Source organism: Octopus sinensis, linkage group LG18, assembly GCF_006345805.1.
Source record: "Octopus sinensis linkage group LG18, ASM634580v1, whole genome shotgun sequence".
Lineage (NCBI taxonomy): Eukaryota > Metazoa > Mollusca > Cephalopoda > Octopoda > Octopodidae > Octopus > Octopus sinensis.
The window spans coordinates 40,404,753-40,423,103 of NC_043014.1; the positions used below are offsets into that span (position 1 = coordinate 40,404,753).

Here is an 18,351-nt window from a genome sequence, read left to right on the forward strand (position 1 = left end):
AGAATTTTATTAAAAGATATCCATTTTTCAGAAAGTTATGAGCAAACGAAATCGGAGAAGGAAGGAGATGGTGGTGATACATGTCTAGTAATGCCAGTAGGCAAGTGACCATAAACATTATGAGTTGAGTGTTGTTAAATAGATTTACATGATAATTTAATTGTTATTTATTTTATCAAACCATGAATGACTACAAGCAAAGTAGACTATGGCGGCAAAGGTGACTGTTTTGTTCGACACTAAGTGAATTTAGTAAGTCGTCACTCATCATTCTGCTAATAGTTGTTTAATAAAGGCACACGACTAAAATAATTCGAGGGACATAAGTACTTGACTGATACTTAAGTAGTCGACCTCAGTTAATTATTGTGTCTCCAGTATATCTTTTTAAAAGGGCACGAACAATTTTGTTATATTAGTGTTTATATTTTAAGGTTTAATAAAATATTCTGCATGCCCCGATGTAAAACTGTGTAGATTATACGAAATCTATTAATTCTGATCTCTCTCTCTTTCTCTCTTTAAGTAATTTTTAAAGCTTAGAACATTAAAACATTGTAACTTAAGGATCTTTTCGGTTTGAACGGCAGTTTTTATCATAATTTCTAAGTAACTAAACACTTTTAAACTTCGTATACTGGTAGAATGTGTTTATAAAACATCTTTTTCTCTTGGCTTTATTGAGAAAATTCTATAGTTTGTAAGATATTTGTTGTTTTTCTTTTCTTCAATTTCTGCAATTTCAACCAGTCATTGACGTCTATTGAGGTAAAAAAAAACCATTCTGTGCCGTATGAATATGTCCCTCGTTTAAGAAATAGATTGGGTTTATTTACATTTGTGAAGAAAAAAAGATACCATTCCCCTCACCCCTAACCCTAAAACAGATTGAAATGCTATAGATCGATACTAAGGTCATAATTATGGGTGACAATTTCATATGACACTGCTAGAAAAAACTGCCGTTCAAACCGAAAGGATCCCTTAGAACATTAACATTGTGACACTTAATTCAAGCATGTATATAATCTATTATATAAAATCCGTTCTGTCTGTGTGTGTCTTCTAGGATCTCAGTCATCCTCCATCCGATTGCGCTCAAATTTGATACGTAGATACCGACGGTATCAGGGCGTGTATAAGTCATGAAAAAATTACAAAAATCGATTCCAGGTGAGAATGCGATCGATAAAGCCGTGGGAACGTGCATTTGTACGCGCAAGTACATCAGCTGTTGCGATCGATACTACGCGTACGCGAGAAAAATGCACGTGCAGTTTGCACAAAAAAATCCGGCTGGCTTGAAATGATGCCACAAAATGCAGTGGATCTTTTCGGTTTGAACGGCAGTTTTTATCATAATTTCTAAGTAACTAAACACTTTTAAACTTCGTATACTGGTAGAATGTGTTTATAAAACATCTTTTTCTCTTGGCTTTATTGAGAAAATTCTATAGTTTGTAAGATATTTGTTGTTTTTCTTTTCTTCAATTTCTGCAATTTCAACCAGTCATTGACGTCTATTGAGGTAAAAAAAAACCATTCTGTGCCGTATGAATATGTCCCTCGTTTAAGAAATAGATTGGGTTTATTTACATTTGTGAAGAAAAAAAGATACCATTCCCCTCACCCCTAACCCTAAAACAGATTGAAATGCTATAGATCGATACTAAGGTCATAATTATGGGTGACAATTTCATATGACACTGCTAGAAAAAACTGCCGTTCAAACCGAAAGGATCCCTTAGAACATTAACATTGTGACACTTAATTCAAGCATGTATATAATCTATTATATAAAATCCGTTCTGTCTGTGTGTGTCTTCTAGGATCTCAGTCATCCTCCATCCGATTGCGCTCAAATTTGATACGTAGATACCGACGGTATCAGGCGTGTATAAGTCATGAAAAAATTACAAAAATCGATTCCAGGTGAGAATGCGATCGATAAAGCCGTGGGAACGTGCATTTGTACGCGCAAGTACATCAGCTGTTGCGATCGATACTACGCGTACGCGAGAAAAATGCACGTGCAGTTTGCACAAAAAAATCCGGCTGGCTTGAAATGATGCCACAAAATGCAGTGGATCTTTTCGGTTTGAACGGCAGTTTTTCTAGCGGTGTCATATGAAGTTGTCATCCATAATTATGACCTTAGTATCGATCTATTGCATTTCAATCTGTTTTAGTGTTAAGGTTAGATAGGGTTAGGATTAGAGGTTGGGGGAAGGATATCTTTTTTTTCTTCACAAATGTAAATAAACCCAATCTATTTCTTAAACGAGGGACATATTCATTCGGCACAGAATGTTTTCACCTCAATAGGCGTTAGTGATTGGTTGAAATTTCAGAAATTGAAGGAAAAAAACAGCAAATATCTTACAAACTATAGAATTTTCTCAATAAAGCCAAGAGAAAAAGATGTTTTATAAACACATTCTACCAGTATACGAAGTTTAAAAGTGTTTAGTTACGTGGATATTATTTAAAAATAACTGCCGTTCAAACCGAAAAGACCCAATGTAGTATATTTAAGAGACCAAAAAAGTAATATGCAACAAAAGAGATATTTTCTTCAAACTTGGCATGATGGAAGGAAAGACTATTTGGTTTCCCAAGAATTTTTTTTTTTTTTTTGCCTTAACTTCGTTTAACAAAACCATGCTTAATTATTTTTTAATGAAAAGAAAATACCGATTGCTTTTTATTCAGCAGATATGATTCAGCGCCCGTAAATTGCACGGGGGGGGGGGCGTCTTGCTTGTGTTTTACGTCGTATGTAAGCAAACATAAGTTTGTTTTTGAAGTGCTGTAATGTATTGTAGTACAAGTAGAAGGATATATTTTTCCAGTGCATAAGTACTGATAGAACAGCATATCTATATATATAAAACTGTAGTTGTGTGAGTGTCTGTCCCCTTCGATTTAGATTCCTAACTACTCCCACATTTTGCGGTGCAGTTTAACCAAATTCGGGTATCTTATAGTCGTGATTCATATCGAGCCCGTCTGGCCATTAGCGCGCGTCTACGATGAGTCTACGATTTTAAAAATAATTTAACATAATTTTTTATTCCATTTTAATGCATATTTTTTAGTGTGTCGATAGCGGTGGAGTTGGCGTCCACGCTCACAGCTGCACCGGTGTTGCTTCTCCCCCTTCTTCCCTCCCTCGTGAAGCTGTGGGGAAGGGAGTGTAAGGAAATCAACGTCGTAATGCGTTGTCAAGGAGACCAGCGTTCTTTTAGAACAACGACTTCATGGCTTGAAGTCGCCAAAACAGAAATCGCTAAAAAAGCTGAAACAGATCCACAAAAACGGCAAAAATCGCCACACAGGGCAGGTTTCCTGTGCAAACAATTTGCACAACCGAATGTTTTAGTTGTTGCACAAATCTTTATATATAAAAGTAAGGTTGTGTGTGTGTCTCCTACGATTTAGATTCCTAACTACTCCCACATTTTGCGGTGCAGTTTAACCAAAACCGGGTATCTTATAGTCGTGATTTATATCGAGCCCTTCTGGGTATTAGCGCGCGTCTACGATGAGTCTACGATTTAAAAAAAAAATTACCATCATTTTTTCCATTTTAATGCATTTTTTTCGCTATTATATAAGGGAAGTAACTCTCTAAAAATGTCTACGATGAGTCAACGATTTAAAAAAAAATTTACCATAATTTTTTTTTCCATTTTTAATGCATTTTTTTGCTATTTTTGGCTATAACTCTCTAAAAATGCTTTATAGTTATTTCCTTACAAATCCGAGCAACGCCGGGCGATACTGCTAGTATAGAATAAAATCCTTACAGAGCAGAAAAATCTGTCAACAACCAGCCGTGAGACTCAAACTCACATCCCTTTAGTTTCCAGTCAAAGTGCTTTACCATTTAAGCTAAATTACTTTACTGACAAATTCTTCGGCAATTTCGAATTTATAGACTCATCTAGAAATGCTAGATGGTATAGAAATTACGTCATATGTAAACAAACATAAGTTTTGTTTTTGAAGTGTTGAAATGTATTGTAGTATAAGTAGACAGATATATATTTTTTTTAACACGTAAATACTAGTATGATATATAATGGTACCATTATGTTTGAGATATTCCAGCAACGATGATGACATTGGCATTTTAATGGCTTATGACAAGTGTGTACTCCTGAGTACAAATAAAATTCTGTAAGCCTCTGTGTGTGTGTGTGTGTGTTTGTATATATATATATATATTAAATATATTAATAAATAAAACCTATGCATTTATATATACATATATGTACGTACCTACCTGTACATGTATATATACACGCATATATGAGTACAGGACACCAAAAAAACGTCGAACACAGTATGAGAAATGAAAACATAGACACAAACACAAGGAACAGGACATTTTTCTTAAACAACAAAAAAACAGAGTACAGGACAAATATATATATATATATAGTTAATCCAAACAAGAAAACACAAAAAAACGCAACAACGCGAGGACGTGGAACAAATATAGTATTATTGGACGCTCAGGAAAGAAGGGAAGTTTAACGTTTCGAGCGGAGCTCTTCGTCAGAAACATAGGAGAAGGAAAGATCCAGAGAAGGGAAGACAGAGGAAAAAAAATCGCTAACGGTACACACGAGGTCACATTATATATATATATATATATATATATATAAGTACAAAGTGAGATAGGGGTTATGAGTGTAACCCACTATGGGATATCAGTTATTGTTTTGTTTTGTTGGATTTGGATGTTCCTATTTATGTAGTTAATAAATAATATGAATTGGTAATATCTGTAAGTTGATGATTGAAATGAATCTGTTCCTCCATTTTCTTATTTGTATATATATATATACATATATATATATATATATGAAACTAGCAGTATCGCCCGGCGTTGCTCGGGTTTGTAAGGGAAATAACTATATAAGCATTTTTAGTGAGTTATAGCCAAGAAATAGCAAAAAACTGCATTAAAAATGGAATAAAAAATGATGGTAATTTTTTTTTAAATCGTTGACTCATCGTAGACATTTTTAGAGAGTTACTTTCCTTATATAATAGCGAAAAAATGCATTAAAATGGAAAAAAATGATGGTAAATTTTTAAAAAATCGTAGACTCATCGTAGACGCGCGCTAATACCCAGAAGGGCTCGATATGAATTACGACTATAAGATTAAACTGCACCGCAAAATGTGGGAGTAGTTACGAATCTAAATCGTAGGAGACAGACACACAACTTCACTTTTATATATAAAGATTTGTGCAACAACTAAAACATTCGGTTGTGCAAATTGTTTGCACAGGAAACCTGCCCTGTGTGGCGGTTTTTGCCGTTTTTGTGGATCTGTTTCAGCTTTTTTAACGATTTCTGTTTTGGCGACTTCAAGCCATGAAGTCGTTGTTCTAAAAGAACGCTGGTCTCCTTGACAACGCTTTACGACGTTGATTTCCTTACACTCCCTTCCCCACAGCTTCACAAGGGAGGGAAGTAGGGGGAGAAGCAACACAGGTGCAGGTGTGAGCATGGACGCCAACTAAAAAAATATGCGTTAAAATGGAAAACAATGATGTTAAATTATTTTTAAAATCGTAGACTCATCGTAGACGTGCGCTAATACTCAGATGGGCTCGATATGAATCACGACTATAAGATACCCGAATTTGGTTAAACTGACCCGCAAAATGTGGGAGTACTTAGGAATCTAAATCGTAGGGGACAGACACTCACACAACTACAGTTTTATATATATAGATTAAATAATGGTAGAAATTGATATTAATCAATTTAAATCAGTTGCTTAGTATATTTTAAAATATTCGAAGATTAAAAGTTGTTTTACATACAAAATTGAGAAGACTGACCACTAAAAGTGGACAGGCTATAAGCTAAACATAGACGTCAAATTGCCATTTACCACGAAGAATGTGTTCTCAAGAAAAATCTCAGCAAAAAACAAAAATTTTTCGTGATAAATGGCGATTTGACGTCTATGTTTAGCATATATGATATCCACTTTTAGTGGTCAGTCCTGTAAATTTTGTATATATTTTATTACCCGTACCATAAACCAAATGAATCCCTTAGATATATAGACATTAATTCTAACCACCCCAAAAATATATTAGACAACCTAGTGAAAAGTGTCTCAATTAGAATATCTAGCCTGTCCGCTACTGAAGATATCTTTAATGCCGCAGCCCCCTATTACAACGAGGCCCTGGCCCACAGTGGCTTTAAAGATAAGATCACCTACATTAGCATAGCCCCACGCCAACCCAGAAAAAATAGGCAAAGACACATTAGCTGGTACAACCCCCCCTTCAACCGTGAGGTCGCTACACCTGTAGCTAAAATTTTCTTCACTCTCCTACAAAAACACTTCCCCACCCAACATAAGTACTATACAATCCTAAATAAGAACACCATTAGACTCTCCTACTCCACCACGCCCAATCTAGCCAGGAACCTAGCCAACAATAACGTGAAAAAACTTAATAAATCTACTTTTTCCGAGGCCCATCCAACATCCGAAAGCAATTGCAACTGCCCTGATAAAACCACTTGCCCCCTCAACACCAACTGCCTACAGAAGGATCTCGTCTACACATGCGAGGTACGATCAGGCCCCGATGATAAAAGAAAATCGTACATCGGAATGACGTCAAACAGCTTTAAGACTCGTTGATACGCCCACTCACATTCGTTCCGGCGACCTGACAAATCTAACTATATATATATATATATATATATTGTTTCAGTTATCTGACTGTAGCCATGTGGAGCACCGCACTTGAGGAATTTGTAGTTGAATGAATTAACCCTAATACTTTTCTTTTAAAGCCTGGAACTTATTCTGTTGGTTCTCTTTTGCTGAACTGCAAGGTTATGGGGATGTAAATACATCAACACCAGTTGTCAAATGATAGTGAGGAACAAAGACACACCCACATATGTATATGTATGATAGGCTTCTTTCAGTTTCCGTCTGCCAAGTCCACTCACAAGGCTTTGGTTGGCCTGATGCTATAGTAGAAGAAACTTGCTCAGGGTGCCTTGCAGTGGGATTGAACCTAGAACCACATAGTTGGGAAGCAAGCTCCTTACCCCACAGCTGTGACTATATTTATAATGAATGAGTACTTTGAGTTTATTACTGTTATTATTTCTTAGAAAGATGGGAAAACTTTTCTACACATTATCTACAAGATTCTTAATTATCACTGAGGTTGGGGTCCACCAGGTTTCAGTCCTCAGCCCCCTCCTATTTATCATAGTCCTCCAGGCAATTACGGAGGAATTCAAGACAGGATGCACCTGGAAGCTTCTCTATGCTGATGACCTTGCTCTAATTGCTGAGTCACTATTAGAAGTAGATGATGATGATGACTGGAGGGTGGTATGTGTTTTGTGCTTAAATTCAGTCCAAGTATCTGAAATGTTAGTTATTGCTAGATTGTTACTCACAGTGATGTTTAAATGAAATTTCTTAAACTGAACATCACCACAGCACTTTAGAAATTACATCAGTTTTACATACAAGTAAATTGCACCCCTACAGAAATCCAGATAAGGAAACTATACATATAAGAAGCTTGCTTCCCAACCACATAGTTTCATATATATATATATATATATATATATATATATATATATATATATATATATATATATATGTATGTGTGTGTGTGTGTGTGTGGAGGCGCAATGGCCAAGTGGTTAGGGCAGCGGACTCGCTGTCGTAGGATCGTGGTTTCGATTCCCAGACCGGGCGTTGTGAGTGTTTATTGAACGAAAACACCTAAAGCTCCATGAGGCTCCGGCAGGGGGCGGTGGCGACCCCTACTGTATTCTTTTGCCACAACTTTTTCTCACTCTTTCTTCTGTTGGCCTGCTTGCTTAGCCGGCGGGGTGGCGTCATTTGAAGGCTAAAACAATGTGAAGCGCATTGTGACCAGCGATGTGTAGCAACATCTGATAGCCTGGTCAGTCAAGGTGATCAAGGTGATATATATATATATATATAAGTGAAGGCATATGGTTTCATGGTTAGGGTGTTGCACTCATGATTGCAAGATTGTAGGTTTGATTCCCAGACAAGGTGTTGCATTGTGCACTTGAGCAAAGTACTTCATTTCACGTTGCTCTGTGACCTTTTCATCATCTCACATGTAGCACATGGTGCACCAGTAGTGGTAATGTCTATCAAATGGAGGGAGTGAGCTTATATGTACACCAACGTTTGATCACTATAAACAAATCCTTTGTGTGGTTGTTCACCAAGAAATTACTGAACCCTCATACATTGTCTAATGATGGGAGAGTTCCAGTATATATATCATCATTGTTTAACGTCCGTTTTCCGTGCTAGCACGGGTTGGACGGTTCGACCGGGGTCTGGGAAGCCAGGAGGCTGCACCAGGCTCCAGTCTGATCTGGCAGTGTTTCTACAGCTGGATGCCCTTCCTAACGCCAACCACTCTGTGAGTGTAGTGGGTGCTTTTTACGTGTCACCGGCACAGGTGCCAGGGGAGTCTGGCAGCGACCACGATTGGTTAAAGTGCTTTTTACGTGCCACCGGCACGGAAGCCAGTCAAGGCGGCGCTGGCATCGGCCACGTTCGGATGGTGCTTTTTACGTGCCTCTGGCACTGGTATATTTACTTGGACCTATTGTGTAATTGTGTTTATATATTTTTACACATGTAAAAGTATATACACTCTACTTATGTATGTATATGTGTATATATGTATATGTATATGTATAAGTTTATATGGATGTTTGTTCATATTTTTTATATATATTAAATAATACGTGTACTATGTTTCATGTATTAATATTTTTAAAGTTCCTTATAACCTCTGGTGAGGCTTATGGTTGTATATATAAGTACCCTATTTTTAAATGCCTACAACCTCAATATAGTGACAACTATAGGCAATAAAATTAAAAATAAAAATAACTAATTTTAACCATAGGCTGAAACAGCTGTAAGAAGTGATTTTAATGATTTCAATAATTTATTATGATTTTTAAAATTTATATTCTTATCTTATATGTATTGAATTATAAGATATATATGTATGCTATTTATTTCTCATTTTGTTAAATGAATAAATAATCCAACATTATAATATCCGAAAGTTGATGAACAAACTAAATTTGTTTCTCCATTTCCTTATTTGTATCATATATATATATATATATATTGGGTTGTCTGGAAAGTTCGTGCTGATTTTGAAAGGAAAGGAAAAGGTCAATAAATACTTGCCATTACATTTTGAATCAACCAAATATGAACCATTTTGTTGCACAATGTGTCTCCATCTTTCCTTTAATTTGAAAATACCCTCTTCCCAGAATTGAGGTGGTTTCATGGCAAAAAACTATATATATATATTGTTTATATTATGTATATCTATTTATGCAGGTTCATTATGATTTTGGATTACGGAACATTTTATCTGTACTCCGCACACTTGGAGCAAAGAAAAGAGCCTCACCTGAAGAGACAGAACATACGATTGTGATGAGTGTTCTTAGAGATATGAACCTGTCAAAGCTGGTGGACCAAGATGAACCTCTGTTTTTATCACTTATAAACGATCTTTTTCCTGGAATAATTCTTAGTAAACAGAAATATGCAATGTTGGAAAATGCTATTGACAAGCATATTAATGAAAGCCGTCTTGTTCAACATCCTTCATGGATTCTGAAAGTTATCCAGGTGAGTCAAATTTTGTTCTTTTTCTGGAAAGGTTAATTAATCTTTGGTACTCATTGAGCAGGTTTATCATGAACCAATAAATTACTAATAAGATAACATGGAACAATTATGAGTATATCATATATATATATATATATATATATATATATATATATATTGGCGTTAGGAAGGGCATCCAGCTGTAGAAACATTGCCAGATTAGACTGGAGCCTGGTGCAGCCTTCTGGCTTCCCAGAACCCCGGTCGAACCGTCCAACCCATGCTAGCATGGAGAACGGACGTTAAACGACGATGATGATGATGATGATGATATATATATAAATTTTATTTCGTAATGAGATAAAAAAACCAAGGCTGTATAGATTTTAGAACATTTATAGATAGAAGGTCTTACAGCTGTTTCCAGGATATTTATTAATTATATCCCTTCATTGGAGACGGTGTGAGAGGATGGTTAAGAAATAGTTAATTTAGATAAGATATAAATTAGAGATTGAGATGGAGGAAATAAAAGAAAATAGATGCGAGATATGTAGGGATATTGCATGGTATACATATAATATTCCAGTACCTTATGAGTAAAATCCAATAGAATTTAAAATTGGTTATTCCAAGTATAGAGTTTATACACAGTGTTATTGAATCCAGGGTTGTGTTTAAAGTGACCTAAAATATAGGGAGTATATATATATATATATATATATATATATATATATATATATATATATATATATATAAAATTAATATAAACAGCAGTTTGCAATTTTTCACCTAAAAGGAGAATTACAAATGTCACTAAACGTGACTAGGATGTTAGGAAATACGTGCATTGCTAGAAATAATAGGTAAACCATTCTAAAGCTGTAGTTAATGCACATGAATGAAAGCTAACAACACTAACAAGGACCATAATCATCCGGAAAGTGTTGATCAAGAATTCTTAATACTGGTGTGTCAGTTTTGGCAATTTCTGCTGCCTCATCACTTAAGACCACTTGATTGTTCGACTCTTTCCAGACTCGCTTTGCCATTAGTATTTATGTTTTTATTATCTAAATAATTGGATGATTTAGTGATTTGCTAATGTGTATATATAAAATTAACATAAACATAAGTTGGCAATTTTTCACCAAAAAGGAGAAATACAGATGTCACTAAATGTGACTAGGGTGTTAGGAAATGCCTACGTTGCTAGAAATAAGAGCTAAACCACTCTAATGCTGTAGTTAATGCATGACATAAACATAAATACTAATAGTGAAGCAAGTTCGGAATGCGTCAAACAATCAAAAGGTCTTAACTGATGAGGCAATGGAAATTGCCGAAACTAACATGTCAGTATTAAGAATTCTTCATTGGCACTAATATTCGTCGCATTTTCCGTTGCGTTGCTGTCTTTATGAGGCTCATAGAGCAAAATATGCCAAAAAGGATCCTTTGTCATTTCCATTATAGCTTTGAGAAAATAACTGTTAAAATCGAACTGCACTCTTCAAAACTTGCACTAAGAATAAGTCCAAGGTAACATTACTACCTGCTTTTATAGGAAGTTGATACAGGAGGCTGTGGTTGAAGCCAATGATGATTTTATTGAATAAATTTACTCTTTAGTATTTCAAGATGTTTTTATGTAATTTTGGTAAATATATCTGTTAAAACAAGATGTCAGTGTTATTTTCATTTTTGCGTAAATTAGATGACAGTTTATTCACTGCACCGTGTATATATATTTTGGATAAAGATAGTTATGGCCAATTGGTCTTTGGAGTTACCCAGGGTTTCATGTCCATAAAGCGCTTAGCTTTACAGTGTCTTTCCAGACCCTAATGTATATCATCATCATCATCGTTGTTTAACGTCCACTTTCCATGCTAGCATGGGTTGGACGATTTGACTGTGGGCTGGCGAACCAGATGGCTGCACCAGGCTCCAGTCTTGATCTGGCAGAGTTTCTATAACTGGATGCCCTTCCTAACGCCAACCACTCCGAGAGTGTAGTGGGTGCTTTTACATGCCACTGGCACGGGGGCCAGTCAGGCGGTACTGGCAACGACCTCGCTCGAATTTTTTTCCACATGCCAATGGCACAGGTGCCAGTTAGGCGATGCTGGTAATGATCCCGCTTGAATGGTGCCTCCTACATGCCACTGGTACAGAAGCCAGTTAGCCGCTCTGGCAATGATCATGCTCGGATGGTGCCTTTTATGTGCCACTGGCACAGAAGCCAGTTAGCCGCTCTGTCAACGATCACGCTCGTATGGTACTCGTGCCCATCATCGAATTTCATTTGCCTCAACAGGTCTTCGATTTCACTTGCCTCAACAGGTCTTCGCAAGCAGGGTTTAGTGTCCAAAGAAGGAAAAGGTATGTACAAGTGGGCTGGTTACGCCCCTATGTATATACATAAATACTCTAAATATTATATTTCAGTATTTACACATTTTATGTGAGTGTCTGAACGAAACACTCAGTGGGTTGTTTAATGGCCAGATCACGTAGTACACACACAGTTAAATTAGTGTTAGCATAATTTAATAAAGAAAAAAAACCATTAAATATTTAATGAAGAATAACTGTCATGTGAGAAAAGAACAATATTAGTCAATGACTAATATTGCTTCAATTAAGTCTGCCTGATTATCACTGCATAATTATTTCCACTTACATTCAATGCTTCCGGTATTAAAACTACTCTAACACTAACTTATAGTCTTTTGTGTGAATGGCAGTCCCTGAGTCATTTTAATTATGAAAACTGGTGATGGTCAACACTAACCAAAGAAAAGTTTTAACACTGACAACACGTGATGAGTTATTGTGTTGTGAGGAGTGGGGGGGAGACTTCTAATGTTTTGGTAAAGTTTTTTTTTTTTTTATCTGTGATGGAATGATATGTGTTTTAGAAAAGTTTAAAATAAACATGAAAAAAATGTAATGAAAGGTGAGGAAAATGGAGAAAAATGATCAGATATTCTATAGATGTTTGAAAAATAGAATTCAGAAAAAAAAGTGTATTGTATTGTTGTTGTAGGGATTTAGTAATAATGGTACCACCCTGCCATGTGACAAGTGGTTTAAGCTGGTTACTATAAATAGGAGAGTACGAGGAAGTATGTGGTAGGCAGTCAGAGATAGTCGTGTCTTTACTGGTTCTACTAAGTATACTATATACTGAAGTGGGCATCATAACAATCCAACATTTTAAGGATGTAACAGTGGTGATGAGGATTGAAACAACTCGCAAGGAATTAACAAACTTAACGAGGAATTAACAAACTTAACGAGGAATTAACAAACTTGACGAGGAATTAACAAACTCGATGAGGAATTAACGACTCACAAGGAATTAACAAACTCATGAAAGTTTTTGTCGTGCAAATTTTACAAAAAAAAAAAAATCGTAAAATTATGGAAAATTTGTCGGTCGGTTTGCTCAAGTTGCAAAAACAGCAACAGCAACAACAACAACAACAATTACTAATTACAACAACAAATGCTGCAATTAATGAAGTCAACAGGAAATTCAGAAAAAATGTTCTCACCAGACTATATCACAAATTCCATAACAGAGTTCAAATATGAACCAAATGAAAGAATCATCTTTGAAGCATACTATAGAAGATATGAGCAAAACTTTGATTGGGATGACAAATATGAAAATGGGCTTAATCTTAAGAAAACTGGTGGCAGCAAAAATATGAATGATACAGTAATTATGTACTCCTAAGGAAAACCTTCGAACATAAACTTTAATGACACAATAGATATATTGTGTAAAAGTTTCAGTGAAAAAGGCTCATTATTCAACACATGTTGGAAGTATCTGAACATAGAGAAAAACAATGATAAGGACTACATCACATATGCTGGTAGAATAACCAAGGAATGTGAGAAGTTTAAGCAGGATGAATTAATGCTAGATATGTTCAAATGCTTGATTTTTACAGAAGGACATAGAAGTTAGAACTAGAATTCTCGCAAAGCTGGAACAAAACCAATGTGTAACACTGCAGCAAATGTCAGAAGAATGTGAAAGGATATATATATATATATATATATATCAGTTTCCTTTCCTTTTCCAGTTGCAGCTCGACACCTGCAACTGTTGAACTGAAGTATTTATCGTCACACATCTAAAACAACCTGCGTTGGCCATTTATAAGTTAATAACAGAAATAATTAGAGACCGGGATAACTGAAAGCTATCAGTATGCAACATGTGGTTGGCCCATATCTGAAATCAGCTGCACTATCTATGTGATAACGGAGGCCCTTGGCAATCTGTCCTAGGCCATCTGTGTTGGCTGTATGCCCAAATGATTGGAACTGTTAGAGTGACAAGAATGGAAGCTGGCAGAAATGTTAGAACGCCGGGTGAAATGCTTAGCGGTATTTCGTCTGCTGCTACGTTCTGAGTTCAAATTCTGCCGAGGTCGACTTTGCCTTTCATCCTTTCAGGGTTGATAAATTAAGTACCAGTTACACACACTGGTTGATATAATCGACTTAATCCATGTGTCTATCCTTGTTTGTCCTCTCTGTGTTTAGCCCCTTGTGGGTAGTAAAGAAATGGGTATTTCATTTGCCGTTACATTCTGAGTTCAAATTCCGCCGAGGTCGACTTAGCCTTCCATCCTTTCGGGGTTGATAAATTAAGTACCAGTTTCACACTGGGGTCGATGTAATCAACTTAATCCCTTTGTCTGTCCTTGTTTGCCCCCTCTATGTTTATCCCCCTGTGGGCAATAAAGAAATAAGAATGGAAGCACATATCACCGAGCTACCTTCAACATTCTGCAAAAAGTTTAGGCACCAATAGTAGTCTTTTATAGGGTACAAGAAGACTATTCTAGAAAACTATATCAGGTGATGGCTTCATGCTGATTGGTTGCTTAATAGACCAATCACATGAAACTCTTGTGGTTCATTCATGGTGTCTGACCAATTATCTAGACATTAGGTTTCGAACCATTGCTCCAGTATGTTAATTTCAGAGAATTCCTGAATTTAAAAAATTTTTTTCCCTTCATATTCAAATTCAGTTGTTTACCTTCTCCTGAACCAAATATAATCTCAATAAATCCAGAATTTATCTTGTATGGTATTTACAATACCCTTTTTTTCCCTTGTTACCCAAATTCATGCCACTTGCAACTGATTTAATTCTCCTTGGTCCATTTTTGTTATATATATTTATATATATATATATATATATATATATATCATCATTACCATCATCATCGTTTAATGTCCGCTTTCCATGCTAGCATGGGTTGGACGATTTGACTGAGGTCTGGCAAACCAGATGGCTGCACCAGACTCCGATCTGATCTGGCACAGTTTTTACAGCTGGATGCCCTTCCTAACACCAACCACTCCGAGAGTGTAGTGGGTGCTTTCATGTGCCACTGGTACGAGGGCCAGTCAGGCGGTACTGGCAACGGCCACGCTCAAATGTTGTTTTTTTATGTGTGAGACACAGCGAGATGAAAACGCCCCCAACCAGTGACAAAGTGGAGGGTCGTGGATTCATCATGACAATGTATCTTCATACACTGCTTTGAGTATGAGACAATTTTTGACCAAAAATGGGATGACCCCATTCATCCACCCTCCCTATTTACCTGACCTTGCTCTTTGCAACTTTTTTTTTTTCCTGAATGAAAAAAGTCCTTTTTGCAGATAAAAATATGATAGAGGCATTGAAAGGCACCGCTTCACAAGTGTTCTTCGACTGCTTCAAACTGTGGAAAATGCGTCTGGACCGATGCTTTGCTTCAAATGGAGAATACCTTGAAGGCAATAAGAGTGCAAACATGTAAAACTAAATGAATAAAATAATATTGCAAAATTCCGGTTTCTTTTGGCTATCCTCTCATATATATAAAACACCCATGCTGGTGCCATGTAAAAAAGCACGTGCTGGTGCCACATAAAAAGCATCCATGCTGGTATTACATAAAAGACATGGGTACTTTTCCATGGAGTGATGTTAGCCATGACTGAACTGTGTCAGTTGTGTGTGTGTATGTACATGTATGTTATCCTCTAATCCAAAAATGATAACGACCATGTTGTCAAAATGAATTCTCATTCATAAGGGCAATATGAGAATATTTTGCTTTTTGAGTTCACCTGGACTATGCAAATTTTTTTGTAATTATTCTCCTTTCCACAAAGCAAAGCTTGCAATGCCTACTTCCATTCAGGTTGTTCTAATGATTTCCTATTGATTTTTATACAGTAGTATTTACTCTGTTAATTGCCATAAACCATATACAGCTAGCTAACTGTGTCTCTCATGGATTAAAAAAAAGTGTCTGGCACAGGAGCGGCTGTGTGGTAAGTAGCTTGCTTACCAACTACATGGTTTTGGGTTCAGTCCCACTGCGTGGCACCTTGGGCAAGTGTCTTCTACTATAGCCTCGGGCTGACCAAAGCCTTGTGAGTGGATTTGGTAGATGGAAACTGAAAGAAGCCCGTCATATATATGTATATGTATATATATATATATATACGTGTGTGTTTGTGTTTGTCTCCACCAACATCACTTGACAATCGATGCTAGTGTTGACATCCCCATAACTTAGCAGTTTGGCAAAAATAACCAATAGAATAAGTACTTGGCTTACGAAGAATAAATCCTGGGGTCGATTTGCTCGACTAAAGGCAGTGCTCCAGCATGGCCACAGTCAAATGACTGAAACAAGTATTAGAGTAAAAGTGATTATTCAGCCTGGTCTGAAAGGGACTCTCCATTGCCCTGACACATTTCTGTATGTGTGTCACACTGTTGTTGTTGGACAACACCACCTCTACTTTGTAGACCATGGTTTCAGTTCTGCATTGACAATCCTCTGAGCATTCACTGTAAAACCTATATGAATACCCCACCTCTGCCCAATCCCTTGGTGTACTCAATAATATTTTTTGCTATTTTGCACACAGCTGAACAAAGCGTTAGTAGTTGTATTGTACAGTTAATAAGTTTGCTTTTAAGAACAACACAAACCCTGTGTACCCTAGCAAGCTTATTTGATATCTTTGTGTGCATTTATTCTTAAAGCATATTTAAATGTACATAAGAATAATATTGCATGTGTAATCCCAAATTGTTAATTATTTTTCAGTTGTATGAGACACAACTAGTACGACATGGAATGATGACTTTAGGCCCAAGTGGCTCAGGGAAGACATGTTGTATTCATACACTAATGAAAGCAATGACAGAATGTGGACAAGTGCATAAAGAAATGAGGATGAATCCTAAAGCCATTACTTCAGCACAGATGTTTGGCAAACTTGATGTAGCAACTAATGACTGGACTGATGGGATATTTTCAACTCTTTGGAGAAGGACCCTGAAAGCAAAGAAAGGTATGTCATTCACAATATTTAATTTTTTATTGGGAAATATTGCAAGAATTTTAAAATGATTTGAAGGAGGTGTGGCTATTATTTCTAGAACTGAGGATGACCATGTTATTTTTTTTCACCTCCTTCAATTTCTAGTATCATAAATGATTCCTTATTGACCTGTATCTTGCTTCTGCATTGGTTTAGTATTGTAGATTCTATCTCATTGGTAAATATTGTAGACAGTGCTGTTTAAGGCATAGGTACACTGTGAAGTTACCCAAGAGTCCCACATGTGTAGGGACCTACTTCTCATCTATGTATACAGTGGCTTACAATTAATAAATAAAATACAGGGAGCTCAGTGCATTTATTTGCCCAGAGTCTTATAAACTGATGAGACAGTCTTGATTGTAGACAGATTTAATCCTTAACCCTTTAGTGTTCTGGTTATTCTATCAAACATAATGCCTATTGATTCCCATTGATTTGAATTAATCATGCATTATCTCATATCTTCAAGATCTTGATGGTGTAATTACCTAATGTAGAATAACATTGTAGGGTAGGAGTGAGAGCCTGGATCTGGTCAGTTTGAACATAAAACAGATTAAATATTTTGGCCGGATATGGCCGGTTTCAATACTAAAGGGTTAAAGGTAAATGGTCTTTGATTGGCCAGTATTGTAAATGGTCCATCATCGCTTCACTAGATGCTAGTGGTGGGAAGCTGTAAGAAAGTAGTAGAGATGATAAAGTAACTGAAGAAAAAATTCTGAGTAAATTTTAAATTGTTGCTGAGAGAGATTAAAATGATTTATTATGGAGTGCGCTTCAAATTTTGGACAGCTGGGATTTGTGGTTTGTCAGATAGTAGGAGATAGAACCTAAGTCGAACCAAGGACTTACAGATAAGAGAGAAGGAATTACTCAACAGATTTGATAAATTTCATTGTTGATATCGTTGTATTTCGGAATGGTCATTTTGCCAGTTTAGCCAATAAAAACACACGCACTATATATTTGGTGTTACTTTGCTTCAGTGTTATTCATTTTTTAATCTTAATCTTATTTCGGTCAAAGTTCTTTCGTCACACTCCTGTGACCTCGTCAGTGGTCCTTTGCTTTCTTATTTCTTATTTGTGTGTCTCTCCTTACTAACGGTCAGCCATTTTGGATTTTGTATTCCTATTGTCAGTAAGTGGAGCCAAAGACTTACAGACGAGAGAGAAGGAATTACCCAACAGATGAAGATAACCAAATAT

General features: G+C 36.3%; 1 protein-coding gene across 1 annotated transcript in view; it reads left to right on the forward strand.

The window, feature by feature from the left end:
* The window catches only part of LOC115221252 (dynein heavy chain 5, axonemal-like), a 275,949-nt gene that overhangs the window by 137,757 nt on the left and 119,841 nt on the right, over window positions 1–18,351 (forward strand). Inside the window, exons 33-34 of the mRNA XM_036510602.1 lie at window positions 9,434–9,730; window positions 16,861–17,107. Of these exons, the coding sequence (XP_036366495.1) occupies window positions 9,434–9,730; window positions 16,861–17,107 (544 nt within the window). The remainder of the gene's footprint in view (window positions 1–9,433; window positions 9,731–16,860; window positions 17,108–18,351) is intronic.